The sequence below is a fragment of the Drosophila sechellia genome, chromosome 2L (genome assembly GCF_004382195.2).
Source record: "Drosophila sechellia strain sech25 chromosome 2L, ASM438219v1, whole genome shotgun sequence".
NCBI lineage: Eukaryota > Metazoa > Arthropoda > Insecta > Diptera > Drosophilidae > Drosophila > Drosophila sechellia.
In genome coordinates this window covers 16,601,342-16,626,651 of record NC_045949.1, presented here as the reverse complement: position 1 = coordinate 16,626,651, position 25,310 = coordinate 16,601,342, and the positions used below count along the sequence as shown (strand labels likewise).

Here is a 25,310-nt window from a genome sequence, read left to right as displayed (position 1 = left end):
AGAATATCCAGGGTATCCTAGAAGACAGAGCAGAGGCCTCTAAAATATGTTGGCAGTCACTTCCTTGGGGCAGTGCCAACAACAATCAGGCAATCTAATTTTTTTTTTTCATTCTTTATTTCTTTAAAGACTTAATAACATTCATTATCCGCATATATTTTACGCTACACAGGGTTTTTGGCTTAAGTTTTCTATGGTTGGATATGATTTCGCTAGTAATGGTCTTAGTCTAGGTAACATTTAACAATCTGTTCGTCGTTCAAGAGAGAGAAAGATTTTCTCAGCAGAGATATGCCATAAGTTGTGCGCCATACATTTAAGTGGAGCAAAATCATTTCAATGTTTTTGGAGTCTGAATCATTTAAATAATCAAGGAGTTACTACTTTCGATTATGAAAAGGGGTCCTATGTAACTAAATTATTTTTACCACCTCCAAAAGAAATTATAAAATATAATGTAATGACTTTATTGTGAAAAATACATACGTATTATTATATGACAATTTAAAAATCATTTTACTTGTACCAAATAAAATTTATTCTAGGATTTTGTTGGCTTTTTAGAAAGTTTACTTTCTAAGCTTTAATTAAAATCCAGAGCCTTAATCGAACTTTTGTTATTTTCTTTCAATGGATTCAATGTGTACAGCTGTTATCCTAAGATTTTAATAGCTTATGAGTCTTACGTTAGCTTCTTAAATTCTATGGCTTTGGCTACTTACTTGAGTTCATTTATACAGTTATGCGTACCATTGAAAATATTTGACCGTCTCTTACTTTTAAAGCAATTTCTTAGCCAACAACTTTGAGCATTTTCCCTTAGACGACATGCAAAAAAGGCCAAAGAGGAACAACGACATTTCAATGCTTCACTAATAAATGTGTAATATATAAATACAGTTAAATTACGGATATGTACATACACTAGTTAAGCGAGCCGCACACGCGGCGTATACTTGATGTGACAAAAATTGAAATATATATACACAGAACTTAATGGGGTTCTAGGCCGAGTAGCTGGCTCTACTGTTCATTTGCTTCCAGGTTAATTGTTATCTACGCTGAACAGCCTTCTCGCAGCTTAATTGGCTACACAGGCGGCTCCTGTTGATGTTGCTGCTGTATCCCATGTTGCTGCTGTTGATGTTGCTGCTTGTGCTGCTGCCACGGCTGCCATTGCTCCTCTGACAACTACATCCCTGCCCAACTGCCGGTCGGAAGCTACACAGAAATGCTATTAAGACTGGCAGCGCGTAGAGGGAAATGCGTGCAATTGATTTGGAAGCTAATATGCGTGACCAGGGCACCGATGAGCCCCACATTGGCCCAAATGGCGCCACCGTTGCTCTGCTTGCGCTGGACGAGGCTGCTGCTGCTGCGGCCGCTGAAGTTGCTGCTGCAGGGCGTCGGCTCTTCTTCAGTTGTTTGTCTAGTTTGTGAATTCAAAGCGGGTGGAGAGGTCAGAAGGGATACGAAATGGAGACTGGTGCGGAAGGTTGGCCACAACAGTGGCCACAACTGTTGCTGATGTACTCGAACAAAATTGGAAATGGTATCCCAATTCTGATTGAGTTAACTTTAATCTTCTGATCTACCAAAAGCTGAATTCCTTATCTGATTATCATACTAACAAACAACACATTATTCGAAAAGTTACCTTTTGTTGGTAAAATTGTTGAAACAAGAGTATTTGCATTCTTGACAGAACAACTAAAATTACATCTTAATTCAATTGCCTAAGGTTATTAAATATAAGAAAAGTTAAGGAAATATTGTTTATGAAAACTTCTCTAAGTTTGTTTTATAGAATTTTATAAAAGTGGTTGTATTTAATGCCAAAGACATAATATGGTGCATTGTTTCTTTTATTAAATTGAATTTACTTTACTTTACGTCAACTGCAACAGCTATTTCTTGGAGTGCACAGCCCTTGTTGACCAACTAACCGCCGGATGATTGATGATCACTCACCTTCGAGCTGAGCCTTGTCCATGGACTGACGGGACTTGGACATGACCGTCTCCCGCGACTCCAGCACCGGAATCCTCTGGTGCTTGTCGCTCTCCACGCTTTCCTCGTTGCTCTGCCAGTACACGGAGGAGATTTTGGCGACACACTGCAGTCGGATTATGGCCGGGAAATGCAAGAACGAACGAGCAGGGAAAACTTTCATCAAATCTGTGTACATTGATAAATGTGTGGGGGGCTGTGGGAATTGGGGACCATGGCGGATTGGCCATCCTTTTGACGGCGTAGTAAAAGTTTTATGCTTTCATTAACTCCCCCCGTTTTCGCCCAAATAACCCGAAAATGACCCGCATACATCTCCACAGCACCCACACATGTATGCACACCAGCACACCCTGCGTCACCACATATGCAAACGGACTGTGACCCACACGGTGACCAAAAGGTCGCTGCACAGTGGGTGCTCATGTCTTCAAATAATATTTGCAAATACTTTTTTTAGGTTTACGGAAAGTGAAATATTTGATTCAGATCAATTAAATATTAAATGTAATAAGAGTTGTGACTATTAGTTGGTGACTTTATTTAGAACCACTGTGCATACTGGACATGTCATAAGAGCACTTCGTCTGCCGCCCGCGTTCGCATGAAATTTTGTGGCTTGTTCAACACACATTTGCACTCGCAGTGGTTTGGGTGGTTCGCTGGCTCGGTGGAGCGGATCAGCGGGATGTGATGGCCGGTGGGTGAGTGGCTGGCCAACTGGGTCCGAATGGATAATAATCAACATGAGCAGCCATGTTATGTTGTCGCAAATTGAATCAGAGCAACAGTACGCTGGCAAATATGTATGAGATGGATAACTGATGAATGTATCAATTTTCATGGACTGTCCTGCTGCCCATAAGCTGCTTATTGCATATCCTTGGCAGGAACTTTTATTGCGGCTCGTGAATGGGGTACATTTAACTTTTAATCAAAGTGGTATCATTTTAAGTTTGAATTTTTTCTTTTTTTGACTGTTTGATTCCCCTTTTAATTCTTCAAACTTCTGCCTTAAAATGATAACACCTACAAGCCAATACATTGTACATTTTCCTAAAAACACCATTGCATCTAATACATCATGTTTAAAAATGAGAGATATCCCACCTTCATTGAGAAAACTTCACCCCACTAACTTACCTTTAGTTTCATGTCGCCATGCTTGAAATGTCATCCTCTCACCCGGAACTCCAGACCCAATCGAGCGACCTCCAACCCCTCGCGGCCGACAATCAGGGGTTCATAAGGTCGCAGCAGCGAACGGTTCGCGTGCATCCCGTTAATCAGCCAGCTGAGATGGCAGACCGGCCTGGATGCCGCCGAGGTGCAATTGACGCGGACCATGTCGCCAATTTGGTACCGCGGCTGTCCGCCAGTGATTTGTGGCCCATGCTTCGGGGTCACTGAAAAAGCGGAATATACAGAGGCTTAGGATTAGGGGATAACTCTTGGTCCATGGAGTTCATTGGAACGCCAGAAGGCAATTTTGATAAGCTTTCAGATGCCCGATGCATTTTCTTTGATATCTAATATATTTAATAGCTTAAGTTTTATTATAACTATTTGAGTACCTTTTATTTCCCAATCAGATATATTCTAAATATCGATTTATCTTTAACCCAAGTCTTAAACAATCAAGAAGCTGTTGGCCAAAATAGCTATTCCAACTGAAAATATATTATATATATGCTCGATGACCAATGGCCTTATTTAAAAATAGCTTCGTGTATTGGTGTGCAACCGTTTGTATTTATTATAATATTATTTCGCTAGCTCGGGGTTCTATTTTGCCATTTAAATTTTATTTGCTTCAGATGCCAGCGTCTGAAAATTGCAAACAAGAATATCACAAAAACAATAACACTGCCAAATTGCTCATTTCGCTGAAATATAAGCCAATTGTTCTTCGCTAAAACCGAAAAGAAAAGCAAACAAAAAGGCATATCTGAAATTAAGTTGTTGTTGCCAAACAAGATTGATGCTTAATTGGGTTTTAGTTTTCGGCCAAATTCTATACCCGGCTGTTAAGCGTGAGCTATCAGTTGTGCAATTAAATCAATTCCCATTCGCAACAATGAGGACATGCAAATGCAGTTTAAGCTCAACTAAAAGGGAAAATAATATATATACGAATGGCGAAATGCATCTCCTCGGTGTGCAATCTTTGCACGTTATAGTTGCAATTGATTTGTTTCGCTCTGCTGTTGTGTGCCTTTTGTAGGTCACACTGCTGGTCCTGGCCATGAAGTCCAGCTGCTGGACAGATGGCGGTGGAGGTTCAAGAGAACGGAATGGAGGGACCATCGCCATGTCTGCTGGCCCAACTGGCTGCTTGCCAATTGGGACAAAAGCTGCGAAAATCGAACAAAACTAAAGCGAAACTTCAATTAAACATAATCGATAGTTCCGCATTGATGAAAAGTTAGGGAAAATGAAAGGAAACTTCAACGTTTATCGCACAAAAGAATATTTCTTTTCCCACTTTCATCTCTTTCTTAATAATTGCAATAATTGCTCCTCAACTTTGCCAAATACGAACCAAGGCAGATTGAGAATATTTTTAAAGGTTACACTGTAAAGCAATTTTGATGATATATCTCTTTTTCATGATTTTCATTTGTGTTTTTAAATAATAATAAACAGACCTAAATATATTAAAGAAGATTTATTTATCCTTTTGCTAAAAAAATATTAAATTTTTACACATTATTATTTCTAGAACATTCTGTCGAGAACATATAATTTTTTAATGGAAATTTAATGTTTAACCTAATATAGAATGTAGTAGATTTATTACCGAATAAAGTCAAAATAAATTGCTTTTCCCTTCCTGGAAAATTCCTTTGTGTTTTCTGCTTATTTTTTGCTTTTTTCCATTGTTCGGCTTAATCGAACTAAACTGCATAAATTATTATTTTCAGCGAATATTTTTACGCTCCCCTGACATAGATTAAGAGGTTGATATTTTGTGGCACTCCTTTTGCGATTTCGCCCTTTAATATTTGCTTAACTGTTCAACATATTTTGCCATGTCGTTGGGTCTGGGGGACCGGGGCTTTTAGCCCCTGTTGTGCTCCGCTCCAGTATCAATTGGTAATAATTGCTGGGCATTTTTATTCTTCAGCCGCCATTGTCCGGCTTTGTTTGCCTCCGAGGTCCTTCAGACAAGGGATCAACATGGATCCAGTTTGTTTTGCTTGGGCCGTGCCCACGGGTTTTTCTTTGTCCCGAACTTGGACGAACAATGGATTCAATTGAGCAACTGAAACAAATATCTAAGTAAATCGGATGCCTAAATAAACTAACCATTTTTCACCATAATAGCTTTTTGGCCCACACATCCACAAAAAAAGGGTCAAAGGAAAGCAATTGATTGAAGAGGAACGAGAACTCGCACCATTTTTCTACTGATGGAAAATTAAGCTTACCCATGTGTCTTTGTAGAAAAGGGCTGGTTTAATCAATAAAGATATTTGATATGAAAAGTGAAATCAATGATTATAAAATATTTCTTCTAAAAAAAAATATATAACTTTAAGATAATCAAAATATAAAAGAACTGGAAATTGTTTAATTGTTAAACAATAATGGTTTAGTGTAACTACATTTTTTACCTACTGGGTTCAGTATTTTCTACATGTGAAACTGAATTTCTGACAGAGATTACGTTTAAGCAATTTTCCCAATATCATATGCAGCTGAACGGGGACGACAGCATTTTCCCACCATTTCCCGCGCGTTTCCAACTGGAGAAGCCCCTTTTTCATTCACACACACACATTTTCAATTTCCGCGCGTACACTGCAATTATCGCATATGTTGACTCCCCAGTTGATGCTGTCTAATCCAAGGAAGTGGGTCAAATGCATTTGGCCACGACAGAAAGGCTTTTCCCCCTAATTGCATGCTATTATTTTGGCCACAATGCAGATAATGGAACCAATCTATAATTTTAAGTAATTCGACAATTTAAATGAGATTTCCAGCACGCTATTTAATTGTACTAAACTCTCTATTTAACGGGTTTTTTTTCACTTTTACTCTACCATATTTGTCTCACTTTTTCGAATGTCTTTTGATGGCACTAATTTTATTATTCCTGGCCCAGAAATTCATTAGGTTTATTGATCCGCAAATCGTCATAGTCATTATGGCTCTGATTTAATCCGCTTACATCTGAAGCGAACGCCGCTTTCCTGGGCAACCCATGGGGAATTTTTTCTCTTCCGATTTTTCTCCATTAAAGTCTAATCGTAATTGAGTAATTTCCAGCTGAAAACGGAAGCTCTGATTGGTGGACTTTCGCTCCCTTCTCTTTATTCCTCCATCGAGGAAATATTTAGTTAGCCTAATTATGCGATATACCAATTTTGATAGCCTCTCGCCGGAACAATCTCAACATTTCAGTGGACGGAGATGTAGGTGAAATTTACCGTTTTCAAGCTTCAAGGCTGTTGTTAAACATAGTAATCGAAAAGGGGGTTTACCATTAGGATATTTGGGTCAAATGTGTCGATACGCATATAATCCTCTTTCAGGATAGAAGGATGATTTTGGTTGGATTAGCCCGCTATGTTTATTTATGATTTGATAATAATAATGTTCGTTATTTAAAGATTATTTACTTTATCAGTTTAAACACTTTCTACTTCGTTTTTTTCTGCCCCTTTCCAATTAAAGCTTATCTTAAAGACCTCGGTAAAGAATCCAGCTCGTTTTCCGCATTTATTCTAAGTTTTCATCCGCAGCAGTTTTTCATATTGCGTTCGGCCATATTTTTACGCCATGTTTGGTTGGATTGCGCAAAAATTTCAAATTAAGTTGCAGACTGGGCGAAAGAGAGGGAAGATGGCGAGCGAGAGAGAGAGAGATGCAGACCGAGTCTGGCGCTGTGGAAACAGAGCAACAGAATTGCATCACGTACATGGGCAATTTGCCAGTGGAATACATACAATACAAAGAACACACATACACACACACACATTAAAGCTCTGTGTCGACCAGGAAAAAGGATGGCCGAAATCCTTCCTCGCCTCTTACCCCGCCATCCCTATCTCCGCTTCCCTGAGCCCGCTGGCTTTTTTGGCACAGGTTTTCTCCTCGAGAATTTGTAAATCGCAGCGAGAAACAATGCCGGGCATAAACTAAATAAATGTGAAATATTTTATACATTTTCGTAGAGGGTCAGAGAGGGACCAGGTTTTGGAAAGTGAGAGAGACAGGCGAGGTGTGTGAGAGAAAGAGACAGCTATTGTTGCACAATAACAGATTACTTTTCGTCGCTTAGTTCCCAAGCTGCAATTAATCTTAGCGCGTTTCTTCCGCCAAGTTCTAGCTGTCCCTCTCTCTCTCTCCCTTAAATGTATCCATTCCGTTTTCGCCCTATTCCGTCCTCTCTTTCTCTGTGTACGTTTTTTTTGGCCACTTTCACTTACCCACAACAATCATGTCCTCGTGACCGGAAACCGTCTGAAACGAAGGCGCCTCGCCGGACACCTCGCAGCGATATCGGCCAGTTGACTGAAGGCTAACTGAGCGCAGGACAACGACCACGTCCGTCGAGTTTTGTAACTGCAAGAAAAACGCAAGGAAAATAGGGTCACTAAGCGCAGAGACAAAAGTGAAAGCGCGTAAACAAACAGAAACAATTCCTAAGTACCTTACATAATAATAAAACAATTAAATTATAGTGGCGTTTAAAGCAAAACCATATTTGATTTCGTCAACTAAAAGATAGCTTTTTAAGTAAATATTTTTGAAGGGCTTTGATATTTGCGGGTTTTGATATACCAACTTTGAGATACTCGGCTTCACTAGAATCACTTTCAAGGAGAGTTATAAGTCTAATGTTATATTGCAATCTATGATGGTTTAATTTATTAAATAAAATTTGTAAAAACAATGTAAAATTCTAGTGCAATCGTTGAGAATATTTCTAGAATATGTAATACAAAAATGTTTATTGCAGATATAACCGGTAATACTCTTATTCATATTAAACTTAAAATTTAATTATTGTTATGCAACTGAAAATCAGTTTTTTAAAATATCCAGCCTGAATTTAAGTTCGTTTTTGGAGCATTTTCGTCGACATCATCCGCGTCCTTATCATCGAATTCATTCTCTTCGTCGTCACCCTCATCTTCTTCTTCATAATCATCATCATCGCCATCGTCTTCCTCACCAAGGATCACATCGGTCAGGGCATCCAGCATCTCGCCCAGATCCTCGTCTTTCACGGGCATCACTTCGTTTAAAGATTCAGCAGTGGGCGACACGTGAAAGCTGCGCATCGAATTTTGGAATTTAAAGGCATCTTCGAGATGCAGAATGCTTAGATTCTCCTTGTTGCTTAAATTAATATCTACTGGATCGCTCGTAGGCTGGCGAATTTGGTCAGCAATCAAGCGGATGATGTCCTCCTCATCGATGGGCGGCGTCGACTCCTCCAGCGATTGCACCAATTTTGATTTCTTGTTGCTCATTTCCAACCTGCCAAAATCTAATCAAATAATTTCCTTTTCGAAAATTATGAATTCCAAAGTTTTAAACCTAACAATAATTTCTATGGGACATGATTCTATAAAAACGGAGGGTTGAATCTGAAATTATTATCTTACCTAGCATAAACAAACTGGTTAATCGATTATATATACTTTTTAATATAATATATAATAATTATTATTTATGATATTGATTTTACTATTTTAGTCATAATTTATAAATCATGTGGAATCACTTACCTCAACATCCACTCCTGGCAGCGGGAAAACCTGGCCCGGCGGCATATCTCTGGGCACATAGCGGTAGAACTCGAAGCCATCCTTGTACCACTTGACCGAGTACAGTGACTCCCCGTCCAGATCGAACTTGCAGCCGAGCACGGCATCCTCGTGGCGCATAATATGCTTGGGGATTTTGATTTCGGTCATTGTCAGGCATTCCACGGATTCTGCTAGACAAAAAGCGGAGGAAAGACAAAGTTATTTGCTAGAAATTCAGACGTAGTATGGGCCACTTTAATAGGTCCTTAGTCGTGGGCTGGCTTAGCGGTTTCAATGCCAGTGGCAGGACATAAATAACTTGCAGCAAGTGCATAAAAGTCAAGGAAATCGAAGGAAAGGCCTCCCCGCCCCGTCACCAGACTAGAACAATGCGCTTTTGTTTTGTCAACACAATGGTTAGTTGGCTGGGAGAGAAAGTGAACACGACTAACTTGGGCAACGTGTCCTGGTTTGGAAAGTTCTTTCCCACGCAAAGATGCTGCCTGGGTGCTGGCGGTGGAAAAACTCTTGGGCCTCTGCAAAATATGACTCAGTACTCGAGACAATGCTGCAGAGAAATGAAAAGTTGCCAACTTATTTAACAGCCCAAGACAATGACGGAAAACTGTGTGTAGTTCGCCCGCTCACAGCTGGGAGGGCAATTTGGGTCACGCAAATCGAGATATGAAATTAATATTGCAGGCCTGAAATGAGCAGTCGGAAAGTGGGGCAATCCGCGGGAGAGAAGTGGATTGTGATGCTTAAGCCGTCTCAGGGGAAATAAAGGATGTGCCTGATTCTGCACAGAACTGCATATCTATACGGGTTAAAATGCTCATTTAAAAAGTTTAGAAACATAGGCAAAGGATTGAAAAATGGTTTATTTATCTGTATTTATTCTATTTAATAAGTTCAGCCTTCAGGTGAATTTGTAGCAGTCTCAACAAACTAGTAAATATTTATTAAAATATAACTGGCATTGCTATGCCACGAGAAAGCGTGTTTAAATGTAGGTTATTTAAACCAAACGCGCATTCATACGAGAGCCATTTCATAACATGTCATTTACCGAAAAGCCCTCCAATCATCAAATCGAATTTATTCCCCATTTTCATAGGCTTTACTCTACTCAATCTCAATTTGCATGTCTTGCGTCACAGAAGACAAACGAGTAAATTAACTAAGACCTTTACTAATTCACCACTCATACAAATGTAATTCCCGAACCAATTTATACAATAATATACAACTTTCAACGCTCGTTGGAGTCCAATCAAAGCCGAGGTACAAATATATTCTCGCTGTCAAATCAGAAATAGAACTCAAAGAAAATCCCACACTTAACCTTAAGTCCGTCAACAGCTTTGGAGTTTATTTTTGGATGGGCTCACAAATAACAAAGCAATAATGTTTAAAAATACAACTGTTGCCGGGTCAGAGGACAAAAACAACGTGTGCCTAAATATAAGTGTACAATTTAATTTCCCGAAAGGATGAGGTAATATGGTATTTTTCCAGGATTTCTTTTTTGCGCTTTGGTGAATTATAAATGTTAAACAACTAATGTTTCAAAGTGGAACAAAAAGAAAATGCATATGGGTTTGTGATTTTTTTATTTTAAGATAAAAGTTATTAAAAGTACCTTTAATAGTTTTTTAAAATAGTACAATTCTTTGTTTTTGTTTGGCACTTGAAGAGATTAAAACGATTCTATCCGTTTTTGAACTAATTCATCATTTTTGTGGGCAATAAAATATAAAATCGAGTCTTTACAGGGAACCAAATGTTTTGAGCCTGGCCAGTTTTCCGATTCCATGCTTTTTGTGGTCGTTAAACCAACGTAGCGACAAACAAGCAAACAGAAAGCACAATGCACAAAGCCAGAAAAAAGAGAACCGCCGCCATTGAAGCCGATGACGATGTAGATGATGATGGGGCAAATGTTGGTCTACCGGGAAGTGGGCGTGGTGCCGGTGCCACGCCCTTCCGTGGGCTTTGCCCCTTTGAGTGCATTTCCGCTTTGCGGCGGCGGCGTCGTTTGAGTTTCTTTTTTTTTCCGGCCGGTGCGTGGCTCCGCTTTGGCGGACACTTTGTGCAATCTACGAGTGTATTTCGCCTGTGTATGTGCGGCTTAAGTATAATTTAGCATTTTGCACTCTCCAGTAGTTTGTTTACTGCTGCTCCGTTGGCGGTAGACAAACAAAGTGCGTTGCCAAAAGGTTTCCATCGCACAAAGGACCGCTGCCAGTGGAAGACGCCTCTGTTCTTCTTGTTCTTCGCCAAGTAAGAGAATTTTTAAGGAACCACTATGAAAACATCCTTGAGGCACAACAAAGTTCTAAGGAGCTTCAGCCGGCCGGTGACTTTAACGAATTTTAATTTGCTATACATTTTTAAGCCCATTTCAGAGTTTCTATGAAATTAAAAAAGAATTATTTGCCTGGTCCCATAATATTTCAATAAATGTATTTATAGCTTAACTTTTAAAATCAACCATAACACTTCTAATCCCACGCCTTAATTAAATTACACGATTTCCGATTACCCCGTTACCAACTTCTCAGTTTTGTTATATTTAAAATGATTAGAGATGAAGGCTTGCTATTTAATTCTTCTATTTGGTTGGCTTTCATAATTTTATTAGGTTTCAATAATTTGTTTCTTTTGCAGTTTTCAGTGGGACAATTGCTCAAAGTGATATAGCAAATTGCGTTCTTGATTACAATCCAATTTGTGTTGTACTTGAGGATTGCGGTTTCACACTGCATAGCAAATGTTTATTAGACTTGCATAAAAAGTTTATATATAATATAAACCAAGCACGTGGGTGAAATGTAAAAATATAAAAATTACTTAATATGTATTAGTTATATTTATTTTCAGCTTTGGAAACATTTACAAGCGGACCGTGTCCAAAGGATAAAAAACGGTGCCCTTACCACAAATATTTAGGAGGAAAAACTTTTGAGGATTTCATATAATACCCGTAGAAAATACAAAAAACAATTTCCGAAAATTATAATTTTTTAATTTAACTTAAGTTGATACCAACACGTTTGTTGTTTGTCAGGTTTGATCGTCACTAGTTTCTAGCTCGTTAAGAGGTGCTTGTGCTTGCTTATTTATATCCCCAAAACTGTGTATTGCTTTTGAAAATTTTCAAGTGCGCAATTGTAGCTGCCGCCAGCAGAGGCCGGTCTTTAAACAGCTAATTAATAAGACAGAAATTGGAAAGTTTTGTCATTTAACCTGGGCTTAATTAACCAAAGACAATGCCAGAAAGCCAAGGAAGGATTGTGCGCCTGACAGAGCCGGAAAGTTTTCCATTTGATGTCGTGTAAACGTCATAGTTATGGTCGAAAAGGGATCACTCAGCACTTTCTTCAGCTCACCTTAAAACGAACCGTCACAGACAAAAGTTTGCTACTTAATTATTGTTGATTTTTAAATGATTTCATTTGCCACCCGAGGGCAACAAATGTCAACCGCAGACAAAAGTTATCCGCCTCCATTCACAAAAATTAGTTTCTTTTTGGGGTTTAGTTGTGCTCCAAATCTAATTCAATGTTAGGGGAAGCCAAAAATTGCTGGGGATGGGTGTCAAGAGCAGAACTTTACTGGCAAAGTTTAGCTTTGCATATCATTATGGCTTTCTGATGGGGTGAGCAATGTCCTTAGTCGCCTAAATATTGTGCCAGGGGGGTGCTCTTCATAAGTAACTAATGAACTTTTCACAGTTTGAGGGCGGTCGATTTTAAAGAGCGAACTAGTTGGAAAATTGATCTGGGGCGGTTGATGAATATGCAGAAAGCTATACCATATATATTCATCTGTGTGCACAAATAAATTTTTTTAATTGACAGTTTCCTATTGAACAAACAAATAACCAATTATATGAAGAGGTATGATAGAAAATTTGAAATAGAATTTTTTGATATGCTCCTATTTCTGTCACAAATACTTAACGCTATGTGGAATTTTGTTTGAATATACAACAGAAATAATATTTGGCATAGAACCCATTTTGCAGTCAAATGACGAGGATAGTAACTCACTCAAGCGGATTGGTTACACAATGCAAACATTGTGTATCAATCTCGGCACTTTTTTCCCCTTGATCATCCGGAAAATAAGTCCGGAAAATGCTGGGCAAAACAATTGCAATTTTCAATTCACATCTAACTGTCACATGAGCTCAACTCGGCTCAGCTTGGCCTCTACTCCCATATTTCTCTCCTCCTATCAATAAAGCTGCACAGGCAAATGCAAAATGCAATTAATTTTATTAGAGTCCATTGAAAGCTCATTGAAAAATCGGCCCACAAAAGGGAGGCCATTGTGAGGAAGGTTGTCAAGCCAAGAATTTACGGCCCGGCCAAGGCTTCACTTACAATGCAAATTTTTCCAGACAGCCGGAGAGGAGGCAAGGAAATTATGATGCGGCTGGGTTCGAGAGCTTACTCATGGGTTTTCAGAGGTTGTGGGCGGCGTTGCGGGTCCGTATCCGGATACGGAGCCTTGAGCAAATAAAGATGTTTTTCCAATGTTTCGCAGACGCCAGCAGCGTCAATACGCATCAATCCCCGCCTGCATCCTCCGCAGATCAACCGTAACCACTCCTCCCAGCCAAGAGAAGACGCCTAGAACGTGCTTAATCTGCAATCAGAGGCGGAAGTTGGTCTCCCCCCTCCTCTTAAGCCTGCTCCTCCCATCGTCCGTCTGTCGTTCTGTCAATGGAGTCCGGTCCCCTCTTTATTTCAGTTGCAGTCTCAGCCCCGATGCGATACCCTCAGAAAGGGTATTGTAATTTGAGCCTCTAAGAAAGTGCTATTCAATAAGAAAATAATTTCGCTAAACTTCATATCCTAATTAAAATATAACAGTCATGGATTTACATTTCATAGGAAGGTTGCACTTACTAAACATTTTTGTTTAATTCAGATACATTTATTATTAACTTCATAAATCGAGTGCATTAATTTATTACTTATGATTTATTTGCACTCATTTTATACCACTTATATGTTATATTTGTTATATATTTGGACTTAAGGTCTCGAAAGCAGATAATTGTTAACCGATCCTTTTCTATTTTTAAATATCTCAAGAGTATTAAATTCTTCGTTGCGCTTAACGTCTTCCACTTCCCTTTGACGACTAGTGCATCCTCGTTGTCCTGGTCGTTGTCATTGCAGTGGGGAAACGGGAGCACGTCTGCCACTCCCCCTGGGCGGCCCAACGCCCCCTTAACCCCTTCTGGCCACCAAAGCCAACAGCTCCCAGTTGTCAGCTCAGCTCAGCTCAGCTCAGTTCAGTTCATTTTTAGCTGCATTGCAGGCGCACTTTCATTTGCATATTTCGCAAAAAGAAAGAAAATACGAGGGAAAAACAAAAAATATATGGCATAAAGTAAGGGGAAAGATGAGAGATGCTAAAAACTTGGCAACAATCGATCGAATTCCATTGAGTCTGTTTCTTGTTAGATGGTTAATCCCAGTGCGCATAAAGTCAAAACTTGCGATATCGATTTCATTTGAAAGAATTTTGTGACAAAACTTATAACAGTCATTTGTCAGCTTGGTGAAATGCGCAAAAGGCGACTGCTGTATGGATTACAAACATAATCATTCGACATTCGTGTGTCAACAGATCCATTCATTATGCAGGGGTTATATTATTCCATATATTTACCTCAAATTGAGTTAGTAATCAAACCGAAATAACTACTGCGTAAAATTAATCAGGCCATGTTAGGTCGTCCATCAAAGGAACATGCATAATGCACATTATTTTCTTTAATTAGAAAATCAATTAAATTACTCCGCCCAGTCACAGCTGGAATAATATAATTAAAGTTCACTTCGCCTGACAAGCGAAATAATGTCTAAGATGTCAGTGCATAAGTCGCCAATTATCCCTCATATGCATACATCTAAATAAACACAGGAACTTTAATCATAAATGATAGTACTGATTGCCAAAAAATCATTATAATTGTTTAATTTACAAATAATAGCTATATACGCTCGAAATAAAATATTAAATTGTCTCACTCCTATTTTTGTAATATAATTATTCATAGATCTATGTATTAGGGAAACTCATAGGTGTAAGGTTAACCATTTTAGTATTCATACTGATGGCCAATAAGCCGACACGTAAGCCGACAATCTGTTCGCACCTCCCCACATCGGACCCTTCAATGGGCCCTCAAGAACACTTTAACTCAGCCTAATCGCTGGAAAAGGCACTTAATAATCCTTATAGGTATTTATGATGCCCCAGCAAGCCGAGCGAAATCTTTAATAAACTCGACTCGAAGGAACCTCAAGTGTTTGGCGTCTGCTGGAACTTTCATTAGCTGAATCAAAGGGGATATCGGAATATATTGGTAGTGTGGAGAGAGTGGAGTGCGTGTCGCTCAGCATTAGTTTCATGTGCTGCCAATAAATGTGTACTTCCAACGGACATCGGTGCTCGGTCTTTGTTAGTTACAATTTGGCCAGAAGTGTGCGCCACGTTAACTTAATTTCATTATTTGTTGCTCGCTTCCAGTTTTCCCCAATTTTTTCCCCTTGTGCGGCATGCGTACGTGACCCCATAATAGGAAAATAAGATTTCTATCTATAATTCAGGCAGCGCTCGCCCAAACCCAAGTCGGCTAAGTGCCCGCAAATAATAATCATTTCAGTTTCTCTCGTTTGTCTAGACAGAAATTGTATTTGTCAGTCATTATTATTACTACGCTCTGCTGTCGCAATTGAGCGTGGTAGGAAAACTAAGTTAAATAGTAAACACAGATCTGCCGCAGAAACTTTTTGCTTTGACAACCCTGCCGCAAAGGGAAGCGGAAACGGAAATGGCGAAAAAAACTTGAGCATGTTTATTTATTTAATTAAATGCGGCAGCAGAAAAGTTTCACTGGTGTTTTCTATACATACATATATATATTTTTTGTTTTTTGCTCTGCCACGCGGCAATCAAGCTAATTAAGTTGAAGGTTTTCACACACACACACAAAAAATTAATATTAATAAAATATATTAATTGCGGTGGGCGCCTATAAAGGATGTGCAAGTAAGTGAATTCAATTTATGGTTCAGTCATCCGCAAGTTTCATTAGCTGTAATAATTGGGAGTCATTCAAACTGATATTCTTTTTCAGCAAAAACTAGAACTATTTTTCGTTTCAGCGAAAAGAATTAGTCGTTATAAATTGTGGTCACTAATAAAAGTAGTGCATATATTTTATACAATTCAGCGTATAATATATTCGTTCCTATTAACCCCTTTATCACTTGAAGATTATATTTAGGGCCTTAAGTAAACCCCAATCGACATCTTCATTATTCCCGCAAATCAAAACTCTTCTGCTAATTCTCCCTTCTTGTGGCTAACCGCAACTTTCGCCTGTTCGCCAGCTAATTTTGTTTAGTTTTTGCTCAGCAGTTTATTGAACTTAATTAAAAATAAATAAGAGGCGGTGGTGGCAGCAGCAAACTTGCTGTTTATTAATGCCTTTGCGAGGTCTTGAGAGCTGAAGGGATTTCCAGGAAGGATTTATCCCCACGACCTGACAGCCTTGACTTTGCGCCTGACTTTCTGAACTTAACAAAGTCTTGACAAGCTTACGAGTATCGATTATTAAATAAATTTCAAATAAGTTATCTCACAGTGAAACAAGTGCTTATGAATTACATTTAGAGGCAGCAGATGTGAAATTTTCTTAGATTTGAATAAACTTTAAACTTACCGAAACACAGTTGGAGCAGCAAAATGAAGAGGGCGCCATAGGCTAATGAATATCGACAGTTTGTTGCAGGATCCATGCTGAGCTTGCTTTTTATGTTCTGCGTTTTCCTGCTAGTTTTTCTTTTGCTGAAACTTTAATTTTTCAATTTGTTGCGGAATTTTTGGTTATTTCTCTTGTCCATGCTCGCGCTTTTCTATGTTTGCCTTTGCTTCGTTGGCGTTTTCTTATTGTCTCATTTGTGCAATGCAATAAATTTTCCTTGACCGCCAACGAGGGAAAGCGTCAACCAATTGCTTTTCTTGTTGTTTTGCTTGTCGCTGTCGTTGGCTTATTTATATTTATTTTCCATGAGCTCGTTGCTATTTGCTTTTCCTATTAAGCATTTGCCCACACAGACACATCTATGGCCAGTCACATTTACATGTTATATCCTGCGACTATTTGTATTTCGCGCCCAGTCTCGCTTCCTTTTTCGGTTTAGCTTCCGGTTTCGTTATTTTTTGTGTCTCCCAACGCACTGAATTTAATTGAAATATCAGCAAAACTTTCCTAAGACCATCTGAAAGTATAATAAAATGTTGAATATATTTATCTTGGTTAAAGCTTGGTTTTGTCATCCAATTAAGTTTTTCTATTATTATTATTTAATCATTGGCCTAAGTGTTTGATTTGCGTATAATAGCCTTTATTGGTAGCAGGAAAAGTCATTTGTCATTTTCTCTGGTCCTATTTTTGGCTACCAATTAATGCGAGCGGTATCCAGTTTTTGCTACCTAAAGTTCATATTTTTGGAAGCCCAAAGCTATTTTAATGCCCACTTGTTTGGACCTGTGTTGGCACTTGACTTTGTAGACCTCTGAACTGCATAAAATATTTATGCTTTGTCAACACAATTCTTTATTGAAACGGAAGTGATTACATTTACAAATTATTATTATTATTATTTGTGCAAAAACTAACTTAACTCGTATATATTTATACATACTATTTATACTCGTATTTATACATATTTATACATAGAGATTGTTTCTCTGTATCGAGAATAGTTTCTCGTTTAATACATTTAGAAAATATATCCAAGTCAATTATAATCGACCATTGTTAACTTCGAATCCTATAAAACTTCTGTCATTTCAACTTGTCCGTCTTCAGATGTAAGTTATTTTGAATTCCGAGTTGTCTGAATATTCCATGGACTTGTTGAAATTCTCATTTCGGAACTGCCTCTCTTCTCCCTAGCTCAACATTCCAGTCGCCAATGTCCTGAAGCCAACAAAGACAGTCGATTGCAATTGTCATTTCACGGAAACAAGAAACCAAATGAATTAATCATACAATTTATAGCCAATAACTGTTAATTTGAATTAAATGCCCTCCGAAGCAAAAGCCCAAAGGCAAAGCCCACAGCTCAGACTCAAAAATCATTGAGCAAAGGCATAAATTAACAATACCATTGTATGGCCCGAAAATGTGTAATTGTTCTCGGGTAGGCAGAATTAAATTTGCATAAAATCAATTAAAACCAAAAACTCTCGGCAAGCAACCAAAGCACTTGGGGGAAAAATCTGTGAAAGCCTTTTGGGCAGAAAGTTTTTCGAAATCATGTTTTGTAATTAGAGGCCATGAATAATTTTAGCACCTTGTTGTCATCTATTTTAAGAAACACGCATACACCGAGTCACATGTCGAACGATGAGTGGCTTATGCAAAATAGTCGAGTCGGACCCTGAGCGCACACACGCTGCGTATACTTGATGTTGGCTCCTGAGCCGAGTCTTTTGCATAATTAATTATGTGGCAAGCATGGTGGCTTGTTAAATATGCAAATATTCGGAGAGCAAGGTCTAAGCGGACTTAGACACCGCAGGTCACTCACATCTTTAAAATCATAGCTACTAGTTTTTCCCTTCTTAAATTCATTTTGGTTGGTAGCCCATTTGGGAAGGGCTCTTTTGCCCAACGCTTTAAAAAGATTTGCCTATAAGGCCATGTCCAATAGCTTGTTGCAACACACACGAACACACATTTTGGGGCGATGAAGAAGAAGGAGGAAATAGGGGCTTAAGCGCCTCCTACGAGAGCTCTCTGAATGCCGAATGAAGAATTGAATGCCCATACGAGAAATGCCTCACTGACTGACTGACTGAATGACTGGCATTGCCCTCTGCGTGCTAGTGTGTCTGTTGCCCATTGTGGGTATTGCTTTGGTGTGTGTGCGAGTTCTGGGGCCTTGAACAGCCCTTGACGTTTGGGCTATGGACCAGAGTTTGGCTTTAAAATTTAAGGCACGAGTGTGCTATGCCATTAAAACATAAGCAGGAATAAATAAATATATATTTTTTATTTATATACGTAGTAACAAAAGTATGTAATACAAGTTAAATCTTAATATAAAACCAATATAGCATTAGAAATCAATGTAAAAAAAAATCAAGCGTGTAACACGATCCAAAAATATGGTATCATTTTCTTGTCATCATTATAAATAAGAAAAGTATTTTCCAAGATCTGAACCATTAAATCCAGAGCGGATGAGATAAATAACATGAAACTGAAAAATATGTTCCCCTCAATAAAGAGGGTGGTAATCTTTTTATTTATAGTGATATTTGAGTTTTAAGTGTCAATTGATAAGGCCATAAAGGTCAGCGAGCCATGGAACTGACCTCTGCCAGAGTTTCGCAATTTAAGAATGTGCTGGTAGGACTTTTCTCCCCGCTTCCTTGATTTCTCCCCCCGACTCACCCTCAACTAAATGAGACTAATGAAAGGCCATAACTCAAAGAACGGACAGAGAATGCCCCAGCTCGGCGACTCAAATTAATTGGCATTGTCCGGGCATTTCATATATATATGGCGGAAAATGGAGGTGTCCACACGTCAGTGGTCAAAATTATAGGGTCTATGAAGTCTAATGCGAGGTATATTCTTGGTAATCGGTTTTAACGTGACTACCTTTAATCGAAAAGAAATTTGTATCTGACCAGTCAATTTAATTAATTAGTTTCTTTAAGTAGTGTGTTCATAATAAGTATCAGCTACCAAAGCCATATGTATTCATAATTAATTAAGGTTTTATGATTTAAAAAAATATAAAATACAAACTCCAGTAAACCGTTAACCTATATAGTATAGTAAGCCAAGTTTACAGTTTAGCAACAACTTCTGGGTAGTCGATATTGTTATGTCCTTGGCTGTCCCTTGCCTGTAGTATATTGCTGTTGGCCCGTATCCGGCTATAGAATTTCATAATTATAATAATTTATGTTGACACCTGAGGCGTGTGCACAAATTGAACTGGCCCCAAGGTCCGCGCCAAGTTAATAAAACTTTAAGTTACAATTTGTGTGTTGCTATGTTGGTGTGTTTCGCTCTCTATCTGCCCTGGAAAATCCCTGAAGAAATATGAGCTAAATTCTATGTCGCATAATACTCACTTATTGTCGGCGATGCCTTTCTTTTGTTTTTGGCTTGGCTCTATTTTTCCAGAGAACTTTAAAGAAGTCCAGTGGGATGTCGATTTTGTTGGGGTGTTTGGGGTGGCAGCAGTGTTTTAGCCAAGTTTACCTTTCGCTCTCAAACCGTTTTTTGTTTTCGCTGGCCCACGTGCATAATAATAACAAATGATTGGTTGTCACGCACGTAACGGTACTTTCATTCATAATTTATGCATTTTAATTTGTCAAACTAAGTAGGAAAAGATGGGGAAGTTTCACTCGCTGATGAGAATAAATTCATGGATTTCAACTGGGAAGATTAGTTTTCTTTTTCTTTAGCCCAACTGCAGTGGTTTTAGTTTGTTTTTCCTTACTTTCGCTTACATTTTATTCATAATTTGCCATTTCACTGCAGCACAAGCACACACACCCTCGCAAATGAGACACTCACACAATCGCACGTACGCACGAGTGTCCTCGGTTTTATCGCGATTTTCAGGACTCGGGGACTGGAGCAAATTGGAGTGGAGAACGGAGAATCGAGAACGTAGAATCGAGAATTTTGCCGCCACACGGACTTGTGTCGCCTTCGCCAACCACACAGCACCAATAACCGACCAAGACTAAAAGCTTCGCTCTCCTTATTACCTGGTTTTTACTTGGCGCCCAACACGCACACCCCCGCACACTCGAAAACACACAGACGAGCCAATTCCCGAACTGGAAAACGACGACCGGATATCAGGATAAAAAGCAACCAGAACGCACAAACTGGTTCGCATTGTCTGAGGTTGCGAAGTCACGAGCGAGAGAAGGAGCTCTCTCTTTTTCTTCGGAAAGAAGGTAAGAGAAAGCGGGAGAGATTGGTTTGTTTCAATTCCATATTCCACAGATGTAATTTAACAGCTATGTTAGCCCAGTTAACATTATGGATGCTATTGCTTGGTTAGCAGAAATAGTGGGAAATTATTATGTCAGCACAATTTTAACAGTAGCCCAACAAAATTCAAATTTAAGCTAAAATTAAGGCTATCTGATTCTAAATTTTTGTAAACTTAATATAATCAATTTATCAATCCTGTATTAACCAATTTTATTACTCAATATATATGACATGACAATCTGAAGATTGCATTTCGCGACATATTTGTAATACGTATACAACACAAATGTACTTATATTTACTTGGGCGTTCGACGCGTTTATTTAATTCTTGGTCACTCCTTAAGATCCCAACACAAATACTGCAAATTAGTAGAACTTTCTTCGCTCAAATAACCGTCCAAATAAACCCGGAGATGTTGTTCGTCAAATGCCTAGTTAAGTCCTCGCAGAGCCTGCACCAACAGCATTTTCTTTGATACGCACACAACATTGGTAAACAACGAAAACAATAGAAACAAGTGGAAGAACAAGGAGCAGAACAAGAGGAAGTTGGAGAAGTAGGATAAGCAACACAGATCCTTGCCCAGTGAGGCATCAATAGAAAATACCAATAACATCGACATCATCCTCCGCATCATTAGCCCAAACAAAAACTGCTGACTGGGGCACAATGCCAGCAAGCAAATCGGGCGAGGAGCCTGCCACTCCCCCAATTTCGTGCTCGAAAACCCCTATCCCGAAGCGTCTATCCCCTAACCCACCGCTCACATCATTTCTAGACCATCGTAACCCTAGCTCAAGGGGCTCCAACTTTTTTTTTGTGCTGACATGCCCCGCTGGCAATTTGAAGTTGAGCCAACAGCTAGGAGTTCTCCACTTTCTAGTCCTCCCTCTATCTTCGGCTTTCACTCGCCTCTTCTAGTTTCTACACTGTGAAGAAAATATATATTACAAACAACAAATATTTTCTAAACGGAACAACAATTGGTTACATAATACAAATATATTCAAAATGTTCCGTCAGTTGCTAAAATGAACTTTGAAATTATTTTCCAAAATTTTCACTATAATTTCTCACAGTGCACCTGCCGGCATCGGCTCATTGACAGTCATAACGCTGAAATGCGCCTCAACTTGAACTAATTTGTGCGCAATTTGCGCGAAGAAAGGCGTCGGAAACACCAAAGGCAATGCCAAAGAGAGAGAGATATACAGATATAGCCAATGAATGGGGAAAGAGATGGGGAGACCCTATGCGAAAGGGACAGCTTATGGGCGAAGAAAGAATGGCAAGCATTTGCACTTTTACTTAAGCGTAAAACTTTTCTTTTGCAGGTTGCAGCCAACTAATTTCGCTTCCTTTTCCTCGAAAGGATGGAAAAAAGCGATGGTGGCATAGAGACATTGAGAGATAAGGAGAGATAGAAATACTGTTACTGATTGCGTCAACTTTTTCTGCAACTTGCTTTGTTTCAAGTTGTTTCTGTTCTCTGGAGTTTTTATAAGAAAGTATATAAGTTCCAGACATAAGTTTGACCTTCCAGTAGGCAAATTCATTTAATGAATGGTTGTAATATTCTAAAACAATTTTCTGATTTCTTATACTTTTAAGAAGTTGGTACTTTTTATTTTCTAATTCCGAAAAGTGTTCAATTTAAAGGTATGTCGTAGTCCTTTATATTTTCTATGCAGATCTTGTAGACAAATAATGGGTGTCTTTTCGTCCTCACACTTCCTTTGTAACATCATTTGTTTAATTTCGTCATGTATCTTTTATTTTGTTTTTGTGTGTAACTGTGCAAATTGCATAAATTTGATTGCTTGAAATTCTGTGTAGGTGAGTAGACCTGTCCTTTGCGGTATGCTCCGTGTCCTTTCTCTCCTTCTAGATCCTGTTAAGTTCGTCCCTTTGTCAGGCAAATCCAGTCCCTAATTGTCTTCGTCATGGACTGATTGAATCTCTTACACTCCACAGGCGGCTTTATTATTTAACGTTTCAATTACACGGCGACGAGACTGAGTCTCAGTCGTAGTCCGATTCCAAATCGGGGAGTGGCATGTGAGTAGGGGAGTCGAGGGTCCTTCTGCCAAGGACGAGCAAAAGGCTATTTAGCATGTAAATGCGAGTCAGTGCCAAATAGTTGAGTCTCTCGCTAGAGTCTCAGTTTTAGTCGGAGGCAGTATCTTGTTTGCATACAAATGGATTTTCTTTATGTTTATGATGCCAGTGCGGGGTAGACTGGAAAATAATTTCGCAAATGTTACATTTGATTACGGGATGAATCTTTTCTTGGATCTTTCAATCTCTAATTGTCTTTTATGTCGCATGCAAATGAAGCATTTAGCCTTGATGCCGGTTACCAAAATGCGGGCTTAAAGTGTTGTTTTTTATTTTAGATACGCTGGATATTATTATTAAATACTTCAATTTCCCTTGGCTCTTATGGCACTAAAAAATGCATACTAATTTACACAGCCGTATGCAATTAGGCGTATTTCATTTTTAATACTTCACTATATAGCCAGAGTAATTAAGAACCTGCCGAATGAAGGAACTCAAGAAAAAAAGTTCGCTTCCACCAACTATTTGCCGCAGGAAAAACACAATTTAGGCGAAGAAAAAGTAAACCCTCGTTCGCATATAGCAAAAAGCGACTTCAGGCTCATTGTCGAGGATTTTTAGTGTTGAAAACAATTGAAAGTGTTGGCAGCTGTGCGCAGTGATGATAAGGGAGGCTTTGGGAGGGGGTGCTGCAAACACGACATGCAAACTCATAAATGCGGCCGCAAAAACACAGTGGCACACACATGAATACAATGCATTTACAACCGCCAGCAAAGGCAGCAGAATCAGAAGTAGTAACTATAACAAAGAACTCGGTCATTTGGTGCACAAAACGCAGTCGAAAGCACGCCCCATGCTGCTAAATGCTGCACAAAAAGGGAGCAGACGGAAAAATAAAAGCAGAAAAAATAGGAATGCGGCAAAAGGACTAGGAAGCACGCACAGGAGGCTCCCACAATTGCATGCATGCATGTGTGTTTGATGGGTGTGAAATGTTTGCCAAGCAGGCTTAAAAAAATGCCAGAATCGCTACGGATCTTAACATGAAAATGCTGAAAGGCTTGGAATATTTTTATATCCATAGAAAAGATTTTTAAATATTTATTTACTTTCGTTAATTTCGAATATTTCTGCTACCCAGACACACACATTGAATATTTCAAGTAGATGTGTGCAGAAATATTTTTACACAGTTTTCATATTTTCTTTTCTTATTTAAAAATGGTTTATTTTATATATCTATTTCCAAGTATTTTCCAGGTACCTCAGCTTTTATTTGGTTTCATCAAGATATTTGCTATCAAGGAATTCCTAGTTTATAGCTGCCTGAAACTCCATTTAATAGTGAAATTAACGCCTATTTGATGGTGCCAAAACGATTTGCTGACCTAAGTTATGGCACTGTGCGAATTTAAAAAGAAATTCCCCGGAGAGAGAACGCTGTGGAATATTTGTTCGAATCAATTTAGCTGCGACCGTAAACTGATTAATGTTGAGTGAGGTGGCCGCAGAATTGTGAGGTTCCGCTGTTCGCATGCTATTTATAAGCCTGCGGCTTTCGGCATTCCAATGCATTGGCTTCAATGAATAATTAAGCGGTTGGCGCTGCCAGGATTAAGAAGCAGCTCCAGCCGACCGCAACCACTCACTCGCACTTGCGAGGCTTCTTTGCCACGCCCCCCGCACGCCCAACGCCCCTAGTGCGCACACGTACACACACACACACACACATGTCAGGCTAAGAAGTGGCAAGGATATGCGTGTGCGGGACATTTTTCACTTGTCAGGACATGGCGCATACGCCTCGTTAGCCAGGCAACCCCAGAACCTGAAAGCGAGAAACGCCATCTAATTTATAGAAGGTGGCGGTTATTTCTTTTAAGTGCTCGACAAATAGAAACAACAAACACAAAACACATTTCGTCACGTTCTCCGGCATCCAGCAGCAGCATCAATATTTTTATTTGAATTCTGTCTCCCTTTTTGTTTATAATTTATTTGCATTTGCTCATTGAAATGCTGCACAAACCAAACGGGCCCAAGTGCCACGAGCCTCAAATAAATGGCAATCGTGGGAAAAGAGGGGGATCGATGGATGGGGGGTGGTATATCATTTTGCTGCTCAGTGATGATTCGAAAGGATAAGGTTGTTTCAGTTGGGATGCCAAGATGCTTCGGCCAATACCAATAATGTTGAGTATTTTTTACAAAACAATATTGTAGCATACATTTTAGGGCGACGTGTCCAATGTCAAACCAACTTTTTATTACCAAACAATATAATATTCATATGTTTTTTGCATTATTTTGTACTTTTTATTAGTTGATTTTACAAAATTTGTTTTCTTATTCAACATAAACTTCCTTTTCTAAATTTACCCGAAAAGCTTAAA

The 25,310-nt window shown here is 39.0% G+C and overlaps 3 protein-coding genes across 3 annotated transcripts; 1 reads left to right on the top strand and 2 right to left on the bottom strand.

Moving 5' to 3' along the window:
* Positions 1-109: 109 nt before the first annotated feature.
* Positions 110-20,595, bottom strand: LOC6614454. The gene is given in 7 exon segments (XM_032727033.1): positions 110-1,429; positions 1,972-2,116; positions 3,154-3,416; positions 7,449-7,584; positions 8,757-8,965; positions 16,531-17,089; positions 19,968-20,595. Coding segments are annotated over 6 exon segments (1,206 nt in total). The 5' UTR covers positions 16,607-17,089; positions 19,968-20,595; the 3' UTR covers positions 110-1,052.
* LOC116802666 (calsequestrin-2) lies at positions 7,959-8,619 on the bottom strand. Its single transcript, XM_032727035.1, has one exon. It carries the CDS (start codon positions 8,496-8,498, stop codon positions 8,055-8,057), a length of 444 nt encoding a protein of 147 aa, XP_032582926.1. The 5' UTR covers positions 8,499-8,619; the 3' UTR covers positions 7,959-8,054.
* Positions 11,368-11,945, top strand: LOC116802671. The gene is made up of 3 exons (XM_032727039.1): positions 11,368-11,398; positions 11,448-11,600; positions 11,661-11,945. Exons 1-3 carry the CDS (start codon positions 11,368-11,370, stop codon positions 11,756-11,758), a joined length of 282 nt encoding a protein of 93 aa, XP_032582930.1. The 3' UTR covers positions 11,759-11,945.
* Positions 20,596-25,310: the final 4,715 nt, after the last annotated feature.